We start from the raw sequence: 17,646 nt of genomic DNA, 5'->3' as shown, positions 1-17,646 counted from the left end.
CTGATGGATGATGTGACTGGTCAACAAAAACAAAAAAAACGGAGGTACTACTGATGACAAATGCTTTTTACTTTCAGTAATTTACCTTAATTAGTTTCATTTGTTTTCATAATTATTAGCAACAATATGAGAAAAACAATTGTGCTCTAAAGTACTCTAAATAATACCGAATAGTAGCACAGAAATACTGCAACCACAAACGTGACACTGCAGTTCTAAGACTAGCCAATGTAGAGGAAAATCACATGAAAGATGGGATTAGAACATCTGAGTGTAAACAAGGCTCTAACATCTTCCGCTGCTGCAGAAGGTAATTGTAACTGTGACTCTTGGCAAGTCACAATCAGACCTCAGTTTCTTCATCTATGAAATGAAGATAACAGTATTGTCTGTTCTACTGTTCTATGAAATTGTTAAAATCAAATAATGTCAGTGAAAGCAATTATTGTTACACATGTTTGCATTCTTGGAATGTCTGTCATTTATAAAGTTTTTTGTCACTTCAAATAATTCTTTTTAGGGCAAGAAAAGATTGTCTTTGACTTTTCAGAAGATAGAAATAACATTTTGTCCTTTTATTTTACCCCTTAATAACTGAAATTACCATCTTTCAACAGATACAAATTAAAAAGCATTTAAAATCAGAGAGTTTTTCTTTACACTTAGAGAAGACAAAAATAGAGTAGATGAGGTGATAAATATGACATCTCAAAGTCAGCCAAATATCATTTTCTAGCTTCAAATGCAATACTGTAGACTTTTTTACAAACTCAGCTGTCACTCATTAAGTGTAGACATGAACACACACACACACACACACACACAGACATACACATTGCTGAGAAGGAGCTGTCTAGCTTATTGTATATGAGCTCTATTCATTCACGTAGATGCTAGTTTACCTATAATAAAATATTTCATCATTTGTTCTGCTATGTAAAAGAAAAGTTTCGGGCTTCCCTGGTGGCGCAGTGGTTGAGAGTCCGCCTGCCAATGCAAGGGACACGGGTTCGTGCCCCGGTCCAGGAGGATCCCACATGCCGCGGAGCGGCTGGGCCCGTGAGCCATGGCCGCTGAGCCTACGCATCCGGAGCCTGTGCTCCGCAGCAGGAGAGGCCACAACAGTGAGAGGCCCGCATACCGCAAAAAAAAAAAGTTTCAACACAAAGTATTCCAAATACCTATTCCAAACTTTGTCTTTCACATTTTCTCTATTTCTGGGTAGACTAACACCCTAAAGGGAAATACATTTTGTCCAGGTAACATTATCAGATTGCAAATAAACATAATCATTTTCTCCCTTGTAATACAGAATGCCTTTTGGGGCTTAGATTTCTCCCAGGTGATGAGTTTATAACTCTATAAAGCCTTTGTATATAACTGCTAAAGTACAAGCCTCCTTCTTGGTATGTAGAAATGCAACTTATGCTCAATTATTTGCCATAATGGATATTTACATTGTAATTTAATCTGACAGGTAATATAATTTTACAGTTGAAGAGATTTTGTTCAACAGACACTTTTCATAGAGAGGAAACTGAGGCCCAAAGTGGTGAAGTGGCTCACACAGTTACATAATTAGTTGATGTCACAATTGCCAAGGCTGTGTGTCCTTCCACCTCCCGTGGTGTCATTTCATGTGTGTCAATCACTCTTCTAATGTCACTGCTGGTGGAAAGTGTCTAGTGAGACCTTCCCTGTTCCTGAAGAAATGCCAGGAGAGCCTGTAGTGAAGACCCAGGATTTCAAGTGGCGACATTCTAAGCTCAGAGGAAAGCTGGGGGCGCCATTAGAGAGAGGAGAGGACCACCTCCTCCTCCGTTATCACTGCCCCTGTGTGGAGCCCAGACAAGGGACAGAGCAGTGCTGTTCCTCCCAGGACTGAGAGGGCCCTTGATTGATCCCCTTCCTGAGACAAGCCCAAGAGACTTGCTTGTAAGCTTTGCTGGTGCCGACAAGAACCTGCAAAGCCTAAGCATCTTGTTTCCTGGGAAGATGCTTTTTGAGCCACAGAATCACAGCTCCTCTCTGGGGTCAGAGCAGAGCATGGTAGGAGGGGTCTGGGGATGGTTGATCTAAGAGCCCAGGAGTATGGCCAGGTCACTCCTTTCCCCTAATACTCTCACTCCTATAAATATTAAATATAACCTTTGCTTTTTTATACCTCAAAGAGCTGAAACTTTCCAAACCTGATACAGTATACAAAAAGTCCCCTTATAATAGAGTCCACAATCTCAAATATCTTGTTATTATGCAACCTGAGTTTTAAAGAATCACAATTATTTTGTGAAGGAAAAATACCTGCATTGCCCCATAATTTCAAACCTGACACGTGGGTGAGTGGAGGAAACTTGCCTTGGGAGGCTCTACCTGTGTGTCAGCCAGAACACCTTGGATTCTCAGGTCCATTTTGCAGATATTGTTGTTTTCTGTTTAAGAAACTCGCCAATGTACTGCTGCCTTCCCATTCTCCCCAGAGGGGCCAGGTGGCTGAGACACCTGTCCATGCTTGAGCCTGCCAGGCCTGGCACTCCTTCCCCACCTCACAGATGGCTGGCAACCCGAGGAGATTCGTCTTTAAGGCATAGCTCTCTCCCACTTACCTGCATATTTTCCTCTCTGTGAGAGATGAGATCTTCTTCTTTTTATTTTTATTTTTTTAACATCTTTATTGGAGTATAATTGCTTTACAATGTTGCATTAGTTTCTGCTGTATAACAAAGTGAATCAGCTATACGTATACATATATCCCCATATCCCTTCCCTCTTGCATCTCCCTCCCACCCTCCCTATCCCACCCCTCTAGGTGGTCACAAAACACCAAGCTGATCTCCCTGTGCTATGCGGCTGCTTCCCACTAGCTATCTATTTTACATTTGGTAGTGTATATATGTCCATGCCACTCTCTCACTTCGTCCCAGCTTACCCTTCCCCCTCCCCGTGTCCTCAAGTCCATTCTCTACATCTTCGTCTTTATTCTAACTTATCCCTCAAATTCATTCCACCTAGGAAAGGTAAGCATTCTAAAACCTTTTGTGCTCACTACAGTATTTTGTTAGCCTTAATCGAAAAAGTAAACTTCAAATCCTTTTTTTTTTTTGAGTTGCCACTAGCTCTGATGTTTTCATTGAAAATTAAATTTTTCTGTTTTCCTCTCCCCAAAGATTCTATTTTTAAGTGTCTAATATCCCCAAGGCCCCATTTCAGGCCTTATGTTATATAGCCTCTGTTTTATTTGGCACTATTGTCTTTGCCCTTCTCTTTGAATATCCTTTCTTCTTTTTCTACCATGAAGCATGATTTTTCTTTCCTTCTTGTGCTCATTTATCTGATTCCTTTTGAAATCTGTTCCACAGAGAAAATGATTCTCATTATCCTAGATACATAGAGAGACATCACCTTACTTTGATTTCACTCGTATAGGATGAGCTATGCATAGCATTAATTATACAGCACCATTTTCATATGGCACCTTAGCATAACCTTATAGGTGTTTCATGAATGTAGAGCTTGAGTATCAAAATAAAGTCTAAGATCCTCTAGGAAAAACATATTTTTAATTTTTGCTTAGGTCTTATTGAAATAGATGCTTAGTAAACGTTTATTGAGGTAGGTTACTCATTGGCTAGTAGTTTACTTATACATTTCATATAAGATATCATGAAATTTTTAGATCAATGCAAGTAGAAGTCATCAGGAATACATCATCACGTAATAATTGTTGTTTTCTTTGAACTGAGGAAAAAAATTAACTTCATTTAATCTGGTTGGCAATGAACCAAAGTGACCTGTGCTGTATAAAAGAGCAAAGATCACCATTAATGGAAAAAAGTGTTGCTATGACACTGATAGTCAAAAGGAGTTGGTGCCTGGTCTTTCACAAAGGCTCTCTTTTGATGGGATATAGAAAGGGTATCATATTTCCTTCATTTATTTTTATTATATTACTATAGAAATATATTTTACTTATATATAAATTTTGTATATTATACTATGTAATTAACATTTTAATATATTTTTAATGGGTGAGGGAAAATTGAAATTTTCCACTTAAACTTTGCTAATTCTTTGCTACTTCTTTTCTGACAAAGAAGATATAGGGTATATGTTGAACAAAAATTATAATGCTAGCAACTACTGACAAAGTACTACGAAAAAGGACCTTCTCACTATTTATAATACCCCAATTTGTGCACTGCCATCACATACAAACGTTAAGAACTGGATCTCTATTCACTATAAGCCATGATACATAGGGGAGAAGCAACCACAAATGACAACTGAAAATTGACAATTACTTTATTTCAAGATAAAATCTGTATAAAGTTCCTAAAAGCCTAAGGGGTGGCATATATGGGAGATGGCACTGCATGAAGACAATATGAAATAGTAGAAATAGTATGTTGTAAGCTATTGAAATATAAAATTAGCTACTTTACCATCAATTCCATAGAGCAGTTGATCTAGGTGATGAGATTATTACCTAATAATGGTACTTTGAAGGTTTATAAGACCATTTAGTAGTTAGCATTTTGAATTTACTGTAATTATATATTTCTAAAGAAACTGTTCTTCTGTTTCCTTAAAGAACTTAAAACCTTCTTCTGAAATTGTGTTTATGGTTAAAACTAGCAAAGTAAATATTTTCAAAGGGAAACTTCAGCACTGTCTCTGCCACAATTGCATTCCACGTACCCAAATGGTAGAATTAGAAAAAAAAAATCAACTTTTTACTAATTGGTGCTATGATCTTTTGAAACTACCTTAAACTCATACATTTTCTAAGCTATAAAATGTAGGACTTCTATTACATTAAGATGTTTTTGAAAAGTTCTTTCCAGATCTCAAGTTCTAGAATTCTAAGTTACTGTCATTCAGTGTTTGTGTTGATCTAGAAGAAGCAAGATCAATCTTCTTTAGTAGTGGATTTTCAGTGGACTTAGAAACAGAATTGGTAGGGAAAAAGAAAGCTAGAGAAGCAATTGCTCCTTATGAGGATGGATGAAATTCTAACTCTTAGAGACTATTCGTGAGTTACCTCTAAATGTAATTACAAAGCATGTCTGAGAAGATTGGAGTCGATGACTTGATCATTTGAAAACACGAGAAAGTATGAATCTTGGTTTCTAGCCATAAACTGAATTCTCAAAGTTCTTATGATTTTTATAATTAAAATAGTTATTTTATTAAAATCCCAATAATGCTTCATCCTTTCATAGCGTAGGAAACTGGTGCTATGGCATCCCTTGTGCTCTCTCAGTTGGAGTGTATGGATATAGGGTAGAGTCAGGATGAAATGCCATCTGTTTCTCCCCAAAGCAGCACTATCTGGTTTGGCACAAGCAAAGCTGTGAAGCACAGGTCTCCTTGTTAAATTATTCTTTAATCACTTTGGAGATAAAGAGAGGGGAAATGCTACCTCACAGTGTCCTATGAAAACACTTCAGAATTAACCATTTTCCTCAATGGTTTATTATGAGATCAAATCAGACCTAGAAGAGATTTACAGATAATACAGTAAAAGCATAATTGATGGTTACTTGAATCCTGGTCAATAAAACCTTCAACAGTGGTAGTTACAGGGAATAATTCTTTTCCACCGTATGAGGAGAGAAAGTTTCTATTTGCAGAATTTTTTTAAACTCAGTAAATCTCTATTTTTATTTTTCAATTATAAATAGTTTTAAAAGATTGGAAATATTTTAAAGCTTTCAGTCTACTATGGAAAAATTTTATATGTGTGTTTATGTATAGGTACACAACAGTATGAATGCTTGTTATTAAAAAAGAAAAAAAACAGTGAGGTGTTTTGTCTGTTTCCTCATCCTAGGCACGTAGAGGTAAAACATCGGTGCATCTAGTCACTTCCACATTTTTGATATCACACTCCGTCAAAGGCAGAAAGCAGGTGGGGCGGGGGTATGTGGCTTGGCATGGAGCCACCTTCCCATGGCCAGATGTGTGACGCTTCAGGGTATCTTCTCCGGAGTCAAAGGTGTCTGGATTCAAATTCCAACTGTATTACTTCCTATAATATGGACAAGTTGCTTACCATTTTTGATCCTCTTCTGTAAAATGGTGATCTAAGAGTAGAAACATTGTAGGGTCTTAGAATTAAATGATATAATCCATGGAAAGTATTCCCATACTACCTGGCGCATAGTGACGCTCAGTATTCTTAGGGGTTGTTTGTCAGTCCTTGCCAAAAGAGGGAATACTCTCTGTTGAACAATCTGAAGAACTAGTAATGGAGACATTGATGAGTGCTAATGGATTAAGGTTTTACTCAGGGAAATCCGTGGCCAAATGTGTAGAAGGGCGGTAAGAGAAGGAGAAGCCTTACAGCACATTTCAACCTGACCACATAAGTAGCTAGAAATGTGTCTTGTTGTACTTTGCCTCAAGTCATTGTATGGATGAGAACTCACTGATCTCACATGATGACTTCAAGAGGGCCGACCACATTGGTAAACATAAAAATGGCGGCTTTCAATTCTGTTCCACTGGTATCTTCTCATTCTCTGCCCCACTTATTTCCCCATTGTGTTTCCTACGGTTGAATTTCCATTTGGTCACTTCCTATGGCGCCCCACAGACTCGTAGATAAAGTCCTAAGTCTCTGGCTTGGTGTTCAAAGTCCTTTACAATCTGGTCTCCAGAATTTTACCAGACACATCCACCATGTCCTGTCGTAGTACACAGCAATCCAGCCAAACAGAGCTCTTTGCAGTGCCCTCAGATATGTCTCACTCTCCCACTTCAGACCTTTACTCATGCTCTTTCCTCTTCCTGTGTCACCATATTACTCACTCTTCAAGCTCCAGCTCCTATGTCAACTCTCTCATGAAGTATCCCTTGCTCATGCCAGCAGGGTGGTCATTTTTTTTTTTTTTTTAATTTTGCGGTACGTGGGCCTCTCACTGTTGTGGCCTCTCCTGTTGCAGAGCACAGGCTCCGGACGCGCAGGCTCAGCGGCCATGGCTCACGGGCCCAGCCGCTCCGCGACATGTGGGATCTTTCCAGACCAGGGCACGAACCCGTGTCCCCCGCATCGGCAGGCGGACTCTCAACCACTGCGCCACCAGGGAAGCCCAGGGTGATCATTTTTTATCTTATAAATTCTTGCCCTAACTTTTTCTTGTCCCACAGTTTTCACATTTTTAGCTGGAATCACAGTAAGAGATACATTTTGCATTAACACACATTTCATTCTCAAACACACACACACACACACACACACAATGCTAAACAAAAGCTTCATGAAAGAAAACTTACCCTCATTATTTGCAGTATTAATCTAATATTGCCTCTTTTCTCTTTCATTTGGGAAAAAAAAGCTCTGGCTGCAATGTATTAAATAGACTTAAATTACTCTTTAATTGTATCATAACCTGAAGTTTGAAAAACACTGGTCTACACAACTCATACAGAATATTCTTTATTATTTATTGTGTATAGGCATTATGTTCCCTACCAGATTAAAAGCTACTCAAGGGTGATACTATGTTGTGCAACATAGAGTCTTTTGCAGTATCTAATCATGCTTTTCATATTAGTTCCCCAATAAGTATGTGTGGAAGCAAAAAAGGAAAGAAAAAAGTAAGGGAGGGAAGAAAGAAATATGAAAAATATCTCTGGAGTTGTTGATTATGCTCAGAAATTAAGGTTGTTGCTATTTAGCAAGTCAACAGAGAGAGATCATTCAAGTTATTTACTGGTGAAATTTCCAGTCCATGGGGTATATGCCTCTTCAAATAACTTCTTCAATCTCAGTTTAAACTTAGAAATTAATGTTACCTCATGGACTCTAGGACAGAAAGAAAAATAGTGAGAACAAAATGACTAATAGAGAAAAGGTAACCTCATACACGCTGTGCTCCTTTTCTCTGCTGAGTATTGAGGGGAAGGAGAGGATGGGAGTAAGACCAAGGGTGTGAAGTGTTTCTCCAGAGGTGAAAAAAGCTTTTGACTTGATTTCGGTAAAGCCCTTGAAAAAGCTGTTCTGTCATTCCTGTATGTGCGGAACACATCGGTATGTGCTGCATACATCAAGCAATTTCTGTGAGCTGTCTGTAAACAAAGTCAGCGCTAAGCATAAACACTCCCAAGGCCCTCAAGTCTATAAAATAAAACAGGAAGTACACTCTATCTCATGACATCTCAAATATTGCTTTTCAATGACTTGAAAGATTTTGGGGTTTTTTTCTCAGATTCAAAGAGGAAAACAGGAATATTTTTTCCACATCCTTTGTAAACATTTGTTTGCTGTTTTTTGATCTGCAACATAACAGTAAGTATACAGAGACAAGTCCAACAAATGCAGGATTAAAAAAGTATATAAATGCCAATAAGTTACAATAATATTATATGAAACAAATCTTTCCATAGATCACTGAGAATTAAATCCTACATACTTCACTTTTAAAAAATAATATTGCAATGGAAGTTTTAAGAATTATTGTAAGATATTGGCTTTCTATTGCCAAAAAATAATTATTAAAAATAAACATAGGGCTTCCCTGGTGGCACAGTGGTTGAGAATCCACCTGCCGATGCAGGGGACACGGGTTCGTACCCCGGTCCGGGAAGATCCCACATGCCGCGGAGCGGCTGGGCCCATGAGCCATGGCCGCTGAGCCTGTGCGTCCGGAGCCTGTGCTCCGCAACGGGAGACGCCACAACAGTGACAGGCCCGCGTACTGAAAAAAAAAAAAAATATATATATATATATATACACACACATATATATATGTATGTGTGTATATATATATATATAAAATATACATAACAATGTATTGTCTTCACTTCTGTGCCTTTGAGAGAAATAAGTCATTTGAAAAGGCAGATTTATGGTGGCTCTATTCCCAAGAATGTAGGCTTGTTGCAATTGTTGAATTTCTTTAAAATTTATTTTCTCTTTAGAATATATATGTAGTATATGGAGAGAGAGAGAGAGAGAAATGCTATGTACCAAAAAGAGATGCACTAATACTGAGATTTTAGTATTTAGTAACTTTAACATGCTCTAAAACATTCAGTAAAATGCCCACTGCCCAGAGAGTGCCTATTTAATTATTTCATCGGACAATGTTAGTTTAGTTGGATTAAAAATATTGTTAAGCTTCAAACTCATACATTTATTCCTCACTAGTTTTGTCAGATATTATTTTGTTTCAGAACCACAGACTGATTCTGCCAACCATCTTAAAAATTCACGCCATTGGTGAGAAGCAGATGGAGTTAGTGAATGAATACAGAAATCAAGGCTGAATTCATTACAATTAGAAAATTAATTCCAAAACCATACCCGATGCAGTAGTATACATACAGTTTACTTTGTTTAAATATACTAGGCTGTTGATTGGCAAAATAAATGTAAATTTTAATGCAACTGCTTTAACACAATTTACTTTTTTCCGAAGTCAAAGATACAGCCACTCCTGTATTATCATCAACTTCTGCAACAAAAACATCTGTACCAACATCAAACACAACGTCATCACCAAATGTTGCAGAGAAATCAACAGTTGAAATATCTGCTAAAGGTAGGATTAACTCTTCATGACACTTACTTTAACAAATTAAATTAGTAGCACCCATATAAATTAATCATAGGAAAATAATTTGGGAATCTCATATCTGTGTTATGAAGGTCTAGGTTATTTCACTATTTTGAAACTCATGTGTTATTTTGGGTTGAATACAGAACCGTGAGATCACAGTGGGCTTCTTCGATGATATCGCTTTGGGTCACTTCCTGTTTGGGAATGATCCTATTGTGATGGTTACATATACAAAGTTTATTTTTAGAGAAGAAAAAATTGTCATTTCTCAGTCATAAAAATATCTTCCTAAATATTCCAGTTCCCCACTTAAGCAGCACAGCTCACAAGGTGAAACTGTATTAGTAACAGAGCTGCTTGTATATTTTGGAGATTAATCCTTTGTCAGTTGCTTTGTTTGCATAGCACAGGGAGATCAGCTGGATGCTTTGTGACAATTTAGAGGGGTGGGATAGCGAGGGTGGGAGGGAGGCTCACGAGGGAGAGGATATGGGGATGTATGTATACATATAGCTGATTCACTTTGTTGTACAGCAGAAACTAAACACAACATTGTAAATCAATTATACTCCAATAAAGATATAAAAAAATAAAGTACTAGGTAAACTGTGCAGAGCCAAATATCTCCTCCCCCAAACACAGCATGTGTATATATAAGAACCAAGATTTTATGAATGTCACATAGTAAAAATAGAACCCTTGCCCTAATCACAAAAGGACATTCTAACATGTTTTAAGAGAAAAGGGAATGCTACCATGAGTAGCAAATCAGTAAGTTGTGTTCACTACTTAAAGCAGATCTTTATCCTTTTGTTGGTCCCCCTGTCCTGTATGAGTGCCATCTTATCTGAAACAACATTTACTACGTGCTCACTCTATGCCAGGAATTATTCTTCATACGACGAAGATTAAAAAGATGACTAAGGGCCAGTCGGGAGCATGCGGCAGCTGTGGGGAGTGGGGGGAGGGGCATGGGAAAAAAAGAGGTGACTAAGGGTTAGGTACTGCCCTCAGAAGCCTAGGAGAGGGCTTTGTACAGAGTGGGAAATCAATGAATTGTTTCATAAATGAAAAAAATTAATTAATTACAGGAGTTTGCAAGTTCCTTTATTATTTATGTTTATTGGAAGTTTCAAAGCCACAACTAAATCAACAAAATGAAATCTTATTTTGGGAAAAAAAGGCACATTACTCCTAGGTCCTATTGACCAGGTAATTTTTCCCACTGGGAATAATAAAATGATTTTAAATAATTCACTTTTAAAGAGAACTAAGTAAGAATCTGCAGTAGAAATTTGCTTTTGGGACCTCTCATACAAAAGTGTGTGTGTGTGTGTGTGTGTGTGTGTGTGTGTGTGTGTGTGTTTATTTATCGGGCCACCCAAGCATTCAGTACTTACATTCCTCACCTTGGACAAAAGAAGCTGGAAAATGGAAAAATAAAGATAGACAAAGGTTTACCCAGTACCTATAGAAGGATTTTAATTCACCTTCAGATTTGACATACTTTTCTTTACTCCATGACAGGTGAGATGAAATTGTAATTAATAATAATGTCATCTATCTAGGAGCTACCAGCAAGGAACCCTTAGAAACATCTCTGCTGTCAACACTGTCTTCAGTAACCACAGCAGTTAATGGTGAGTAATGTATCTGCTTTGCCACCATTTTTCTTTTATGTATATCATCACATACCATACCATAATAGTCACCCTTCTAAAGTATTCAATTAAGTGGGCTTTAGCATATTCACAAGCTTCTGCACACATCTGGGACATTTTCATCACCCCCAAAAGAAACCCTACATCTATTACCAATCACTCCCCCACCCTTCCTCTAACCCCTGGCAACCACTACTTTCTGTTTCTATAAATTTACCTATTCTAGAAATTTCATATAAATGGAATCATATGATATATGATCTTTTGTGTCTGGCTTCTTTCACTTAGCATAATGTTCTTAGATTCATCCATGCTATAACATGTATCTGTAGTTTATTTTTTTCTATTACTGAATGATATTTCATTGTGTAGACAGACCACATTTTGTTTATCTGTTTATTAGTTGATGGACATTTGGGTTGTTTCTACTTTTTTGCCTATTGTAAATAATGATGCTAAGAACAATTATGTGCATGTTTTTGTGTGGCCATGTGTTTTCATTTCTCTTGGGTATTCTCAAAAATTAATGAACAGAAACCTCAGTATTTTAAATAGAGTTGATGGGCCAGAAGAGGGAGCTCTCACACCCTGAGACAATAGCAGAGCCCAACAGGAAGCAGAGACTCTCTTCTTTGCTGGCAAGGACTCAATCAATGAAAAGTCAGGGACTCTTTGTTTACTATCTCCCTCCCCACTTCCTTTTCCCCTCTATAAAAATTTCTTCTTCCCTTGCCATGTGGGAACTTACACATGACTTGCCATGGTTGCAGACCCTGAATTGCAATTCTCTTCTGATCCCAAGTAAGTGCATCTTGGCTGGAGAAATATCTGTCAGTCCGTTGGCTTCAGGTCAACAGTGAATACCTTGAAGTGGAATTGTGGAGTCACATGGTAACTCTATGTTTAACTTTTTGAGGAACTGATTTCCAAAGCAGCTTCACTATATTACATTCCCACCAGAAAGGTATAAGGGTACCTTCTCTGCACTGATGAGTCTGTCTCCAGTAAAAGGAAAATTTATATCCTGCCTTTAGGCAGATAAGGGAGGCATTTTTATGCATTTGCTACTTCTTAATTGCATTCAGGTTAAAATAATTTTATATCAAAGATGCATATTTTGGGGTGACATATTCTGGTTTCCTTTAGTAGTTTATGCTGTGGATCAAATCAGAGAAATACTTGCTCAACTCAAGATCACAAAGATTTAGACCAACGTTTTCTTCTAAGAAGTTGATACTTTCAGCTTTTAAAGTCTTTGATATAGTGTGAGTTAGATGTCCAGCTTCATTCTTTTGCATGTAGTCATCCAGTTGTCCTAACACCATGTGTTGAAAAGACTATTCTTTTCCCATTTGAATTATGGTAGAACCCTTGATAAAAGTCAGCTGGCCATAAAGGTATGTTTTTACTCCTGGACTTTCAATTCTAATCCATTTATCTATATATCTATGCTTATGCCAGAATCATACAGTCTTGGTTATCATAGCTTTGCATTAAGTTTTGAAATTGGGAAATGTGAATCCTCCAACTTTTTCTTCTTTTTCTAGATTGTTTTGACTATTCTGGGTCACTTGAATTTCCATGTGAATTTTAGGATAAACTTGTCCTAACTTTCTGCAAAAAGTCAGCTGGGATTGTGATAGGGATTGCATTGAATCTATAGATCAGGTTGGGAAGTACTGCCATCTTCATAGCTGTAAGTCTTCCAAATCATGAATACAGGATGCCTTTATTTAGGTCTTCTTTAATATCCTTTGATAATGTTTATAGTTTTCAGTGCAGAAGACATTCACTTCTTTTGTTCAATTTATTCCTAATATTTTATTCATTTTATTGCTACTGTAAATGGAATCATTTTCCTCAATTTTGTTTTTGGATTGTTCATTGCTACTGTATAGAAATACAATTTATTTTCATATACTGATATTATATCCTTCCACCTTGTTGAACTCATTTATTGGTTCAAGTTGTGTGTGTGTGTGGTGTGTGTATTCCTTAGTATTTTCTATATATAAGATTCATCTGCAAGTGGAGATAGTTTTACTTCCTCCTTTCCAATATGGATGTCTTTTATTTTCTTGCCTATTTGCCCTGACTAGAACTTCCAGTTCAATATTGAATAGAAGTGGTGAGAGAGGGCTCCTTTTCTTATTCCCAATCTTAGGGGAATGCTTTCAGTATGTCACCATTAAGTATGATATTATTGTAGGTTTTTCAGAGATGCCCTTAATCAGGTTGAGGAAGTCCTCTTATATTACTAGTTTGCTGAGTGTTTTCATCATGCAAAAGTGTTAGATTTTGTTAAATGCCGTTCTTAGTGTATTAAGATTATTCTGTGGTTTTTAATCCCTTATTTTATTAATATGGTATATGACATTGATTTTCATATGTGGGGCCAATCTTGCATTCCTGTGGTAAATCCCACCTGGTGATGGTATATCATGCCTTTTATATGTTGCTAGATTTGTTATCAATTATTTTGTTAAGAATTTTCATGTCTGTATTCATAAGAGATATAAGTTTGTAGTTTTCTTCTGTTGTCTTCGTCTGATTTTGGTATCGGGTTAATAATAGCCCCATAGGATGCACTGTGAAGTGTTTTCGTCTCTACTAATTTTTGGAAAAATTTGTAAACAATTGATGGTAAATATTCTTTAAATGTTTGGTAGAAGGTACCAGTGAAAATCTGGGATTTTCTTTGTGGAAAGCTTTTGATTACTAATTCAATCTCTTTACTTGGTATAGGCCTTTTCAGATTTTCTATTTCTTCTTGACTCAGTTTTGGTAGTTGATGCAACTGGGGTGTTAAAGTCTTCTATTATTATTGTGTTATTGTCAATTCTCCCTTTATTTTTGTTAATATCTGCCTTATATATGTAGGTGCTGCTATGTTGGATGCATGTATATTTACAATTATTTGATCTTGTGGGTTGATCCCTTGATCATTAGATAATGTCTTTCTTCATCTCTTGTTGCAGTCTTATTTTAAAGTCTATTTTAAGTAACTCAAAGTGGAGTAAATACTGCCAGAAGTTTACGTTCAAGAGTTCAGAATCCTACTCCCACTGGAAGGGCTGTGTCCTGGCAAGCTGCCCTCTGCCTGACTTCCTAGAATGCTCTGGACGGTGCATTTTTCTGACCAACAGTCAGAATTAATTACTTTTTCAATTGCTAAAATGTGGGGGCCAGAGCTGTGTAGACTTAGCTAAAAGGGAGGAAAATATTTCGATTTTGCAACTCCAGCCTGAATGGGCAATATTGCACATTGCTCAGCTTGATTTGTTTGTTAATTCAATTAAGCTCAACAGCCCACCTACAGGGGTTTGGTTAAATAAATTATAATACATGGATTTAAAAAGAAGTAAGTAGCTCTAAAATATACCATCATAAAAATGTGTCTAAGGTATGAAGTGTTTAATGCACTTTGAGCAATCATACCCCAATAAAGTGGTTTTTTAAAAATAAATTAAAAAAAAAGTCTAAATTGTCTGTTATGAGTACTGCTACCCCAGCTTTCTTTTCATTTTCATTTGCATGGAATACCTTTTTCCATCCTCTCACATTCAGTCTATGTGTGTCTTTAGATCTGAAGTGAGTCTCCTGTAGGCAGTGTATATATGGGTCTTGTTTTTCGTTTTGTTTTGTTTTTTTAATCCGTTCAGCCACTCTATGTCTTTTGACTGGAACAGTTAATCCACTTACATTTAAGGTAATTATTGATAGGTATGTATTTATTTTCATTTTGTTAATTGTTTTCTGGTTGTTTTGTACTTCTTTTCTGTTCCTTTCTTCTTTTGCTCTATTCCCTTATGATTTGATGACAATCTTTAGTGTTATGTTTGGATTTCTTTCTCTTTTTTGTGTGTCTCTATTATAGATTTTTGGTTTGTGATTATCATGAGATTTATATATAATTCTCTCTCTCTTTCTCTCTCTCTATATATGTTTAATGTTTTTGACATCAACTTTTACATCTTTTTGTTTTAGGTATCCCTTAAATACTTATTGTTGATCTGGATGATTTTACTGCCTTGTCTTTTAACTTTCCTACTAGCTTTATGAGGTTGATCTACTACATTTACTGTATGTTTGCTTTTACCAATGAGATTTCTACTTTCATAATTTTCATATTTCTAGTTGTGGTCTTTTCTACTTCACTTAGGGAAATCCCTTTAACATTTCTTGTAGAGCTGGTTTAGTGGTGCTGAACTCTTTTAGCCTTTGCTTGCCTGTACAACTCTTTATCTCTTCTTCAAATCTGAATGATATGTTTTCCAGTTAGATTATTCTTGGTTGTAGGTTTTTTCCTTTCATTACCTTGAATATATCATGCCACTCCCTTCCGGCTTACAAAGATTCTGCTGAAAATGCAGCTCATAGTCTTATGGGAGTTCTCTTGTATGTAACTAGTTGCTTTTCTCTTGGTGCTTTTAAGATTCTCTTCTTATCTTTAATATTTGTCATTTTAATTATGTTTCTTGCTGTAAACCACTTTAGGTTCATCTTGTCTGGAACTCTCTGTACTTTCCAGAAATAGATGCATGTTTCCTTTCCCAGCTTCGGGGAGTTTTCAGCTATTATTTCTTCAAATATGTTCTCTGCTTCTTTCTCTCTTTCTTCTCCTTCTAGGACCCCTTATAATGTGAATGTTAGTATGCTTGATCTTATCCCAGAGGTCTCTTAAACTGTCCCCATCTTTTAAAATTCTTTTTTTCTTTTTTGTTCAGCTTGGGTGATTTTTCACTCCTCAGTCTCCAGTTCACTGATCGTTCCTCTGTATCATCTAATCTCCTGTTGATTCCTTCTACTGTATTTTTTATTTCAGTTATTGTATTCTTCAGCTCCATTTGATTCTTTTTATATTTTCTAACTCTTTATTAACTTCTCAACGTGATCATTCATTCTTCTCCCAAGTTCACTGAGCATTTTCATGATCATTACCTTGACCTCTTTATCATGTAGATTACTTATCTCCACTTCACTTAGTTCTTCTTCTTGGGTTTTGTCTTGTTCCTTCATTTGGAAAATATTCTTTTGTCTCTTCATTTTGCCTATCTCTATACATTTATTTCTATGTCTTAGGTAGGTTGGTTATGTTTTCCAATCTTTGAGAAGTGGCCTTATGTAGGAGACATCCTATGGGGCTCAGCAGCCCACATCTTTCTGGTCACCAGAGCTGTATGCTCTAGGGGTGCCCCCTGTGGTGACTGTGTGGGCCCTTCTGTTGTGGTGGAACCAACTACTGCGGGCACACTGGTAGGCAGGGCTGGCCCCAGGCCAGTTGGCTGCCAAGCTGTGACTCATATGGTGACTGCCAGCCCACGGGTAGGTAGGGCCAGGATCTGTAATGGCTGGCTGTGTGACCCAGCAGGTCCCGGAGCTGGTGCCTTCCTGCTGGTAGATAGGACCAGGTCCCAGTGTGGCTGCTGTGCAACCTGGGGAGTCCTAGGGCTGGTGACAGCCTGTTGGCAGGTGGGGTTGGGACCCGGAGCAGCTGGTTGCAGAGCCCCAGATCTCTAGGGACTGGTGCCTGCCTGCTGGTGGGTGGGTAAGTCCCTGGCGCTTCAAGGCTGGAGGGAGGTTTCCAAAATTGTGCTTGTCATCGCCAGCATCCTCACGGTAGAACAAGCTCCCCAGAATGTTTGCTGCCAGCATCTATGTTCCCAAGGGGAATCCGCGTTGCTTCCTCTCTCTCTGTGAGGCTCTCCAAGATCAGCAAATGAACCTGACGCAGGCTCCTTTCAAATTACTGCCTCTGTACTGGAACTCGGAGCATGTGAAACTTTGCATGAGCCCTTTAAGAGTGGGGTCTCTGTTTCCTATAGCCCTCTGGCTCTCCCATTACACAAGCCCTGCAGGCCTTCAAAGCCAGGTGTTCTGGGCACTCATTTTCCTGGGAGTGTAGGACATGCAGGTAGCGGGTCCCAATGTAGAATTCAGACCCTTCGCTCCTTGGGGAGAGCCTCTGGAATTGTGATAATCCTCCCGTTTGTGTGTCACCTATCTGTGGGTGTGGGTCTTCACGATACTTCATCTCTACCCCTCCTACCTGTCCTGTTGTGGTTCCTTCTTTGTATCTTTAGTTGTGGAAAATCTTTTCTGCTAGTCTTCAGGTGACTTTCATAGACAGTTTTCCTGTAAATAGTTGTAATTTTGCTGTACCTGGGGGCAGAGTTAGCTCAGCGTCTTCCTACCCCATCATCTTGCCCACACCTCAGGATATATTATCATTTTTTAAAGATTATTTTAAAATTGTTTAAAAACCGAAAAACTGAGTTTCAGAGAGCTTACATGACTTAACAAAAAAAGCACAAAATTCATAATAACAATTTGGAATTTGAAAGTTGGCTCTTTAATTTTAAATTTTTCTCTCTATTGAACTAATTCATAATCAACTATTACTTAATGAGTATTACTATTTT

At 37.6% G+C, this 17,646-nt stretch overlaps 1 protein-coding gene across 2 annotated transcripts in view; it reads left to right on the top strand.

The window, feature by feature from the left end:
• The window catches only part of EMCN (endomucin), a 92,952-nt gene that overhangs the window by 25,827 nt on the left and 49,479 nt on the right, over window positions 1-17,646 (top strand). For both annotated transcript variants that reach the window (XM_033401967.2, XM_033401972.2), the window contains exons 2-3: window positions 9,423-9,545; window positions 11,132-11,203. In XM_033401967.2, coding sequence (XP_033257858.1) covers window positions 9,423-9,545; window positions 11,132-11,203 — 195 coding nt within the window. The remainder of the gene's footprint in view (window positions 1-9,422; window positions 9,546-11,131; window positions 11,204-17,646) is intronic.

Source organism: Orcinus orca, chromosome 4 (assembly GCF_937001465.1).
Source record: "Orcinus orca chromosome 4, mOrcOrc1.1, whole genome shotgun sequence".
NCBI lineage: Eukaryota > Metazoa > Chordata > Mammalia > Artiodactyla > Delphinidae > Orcinus > Orcinus orca.
The sequence above is the reverse complement of the archived record's forward strand: the minus strand, read 5'-3'. Positions and strand labels throughout refer to the sequence as shown.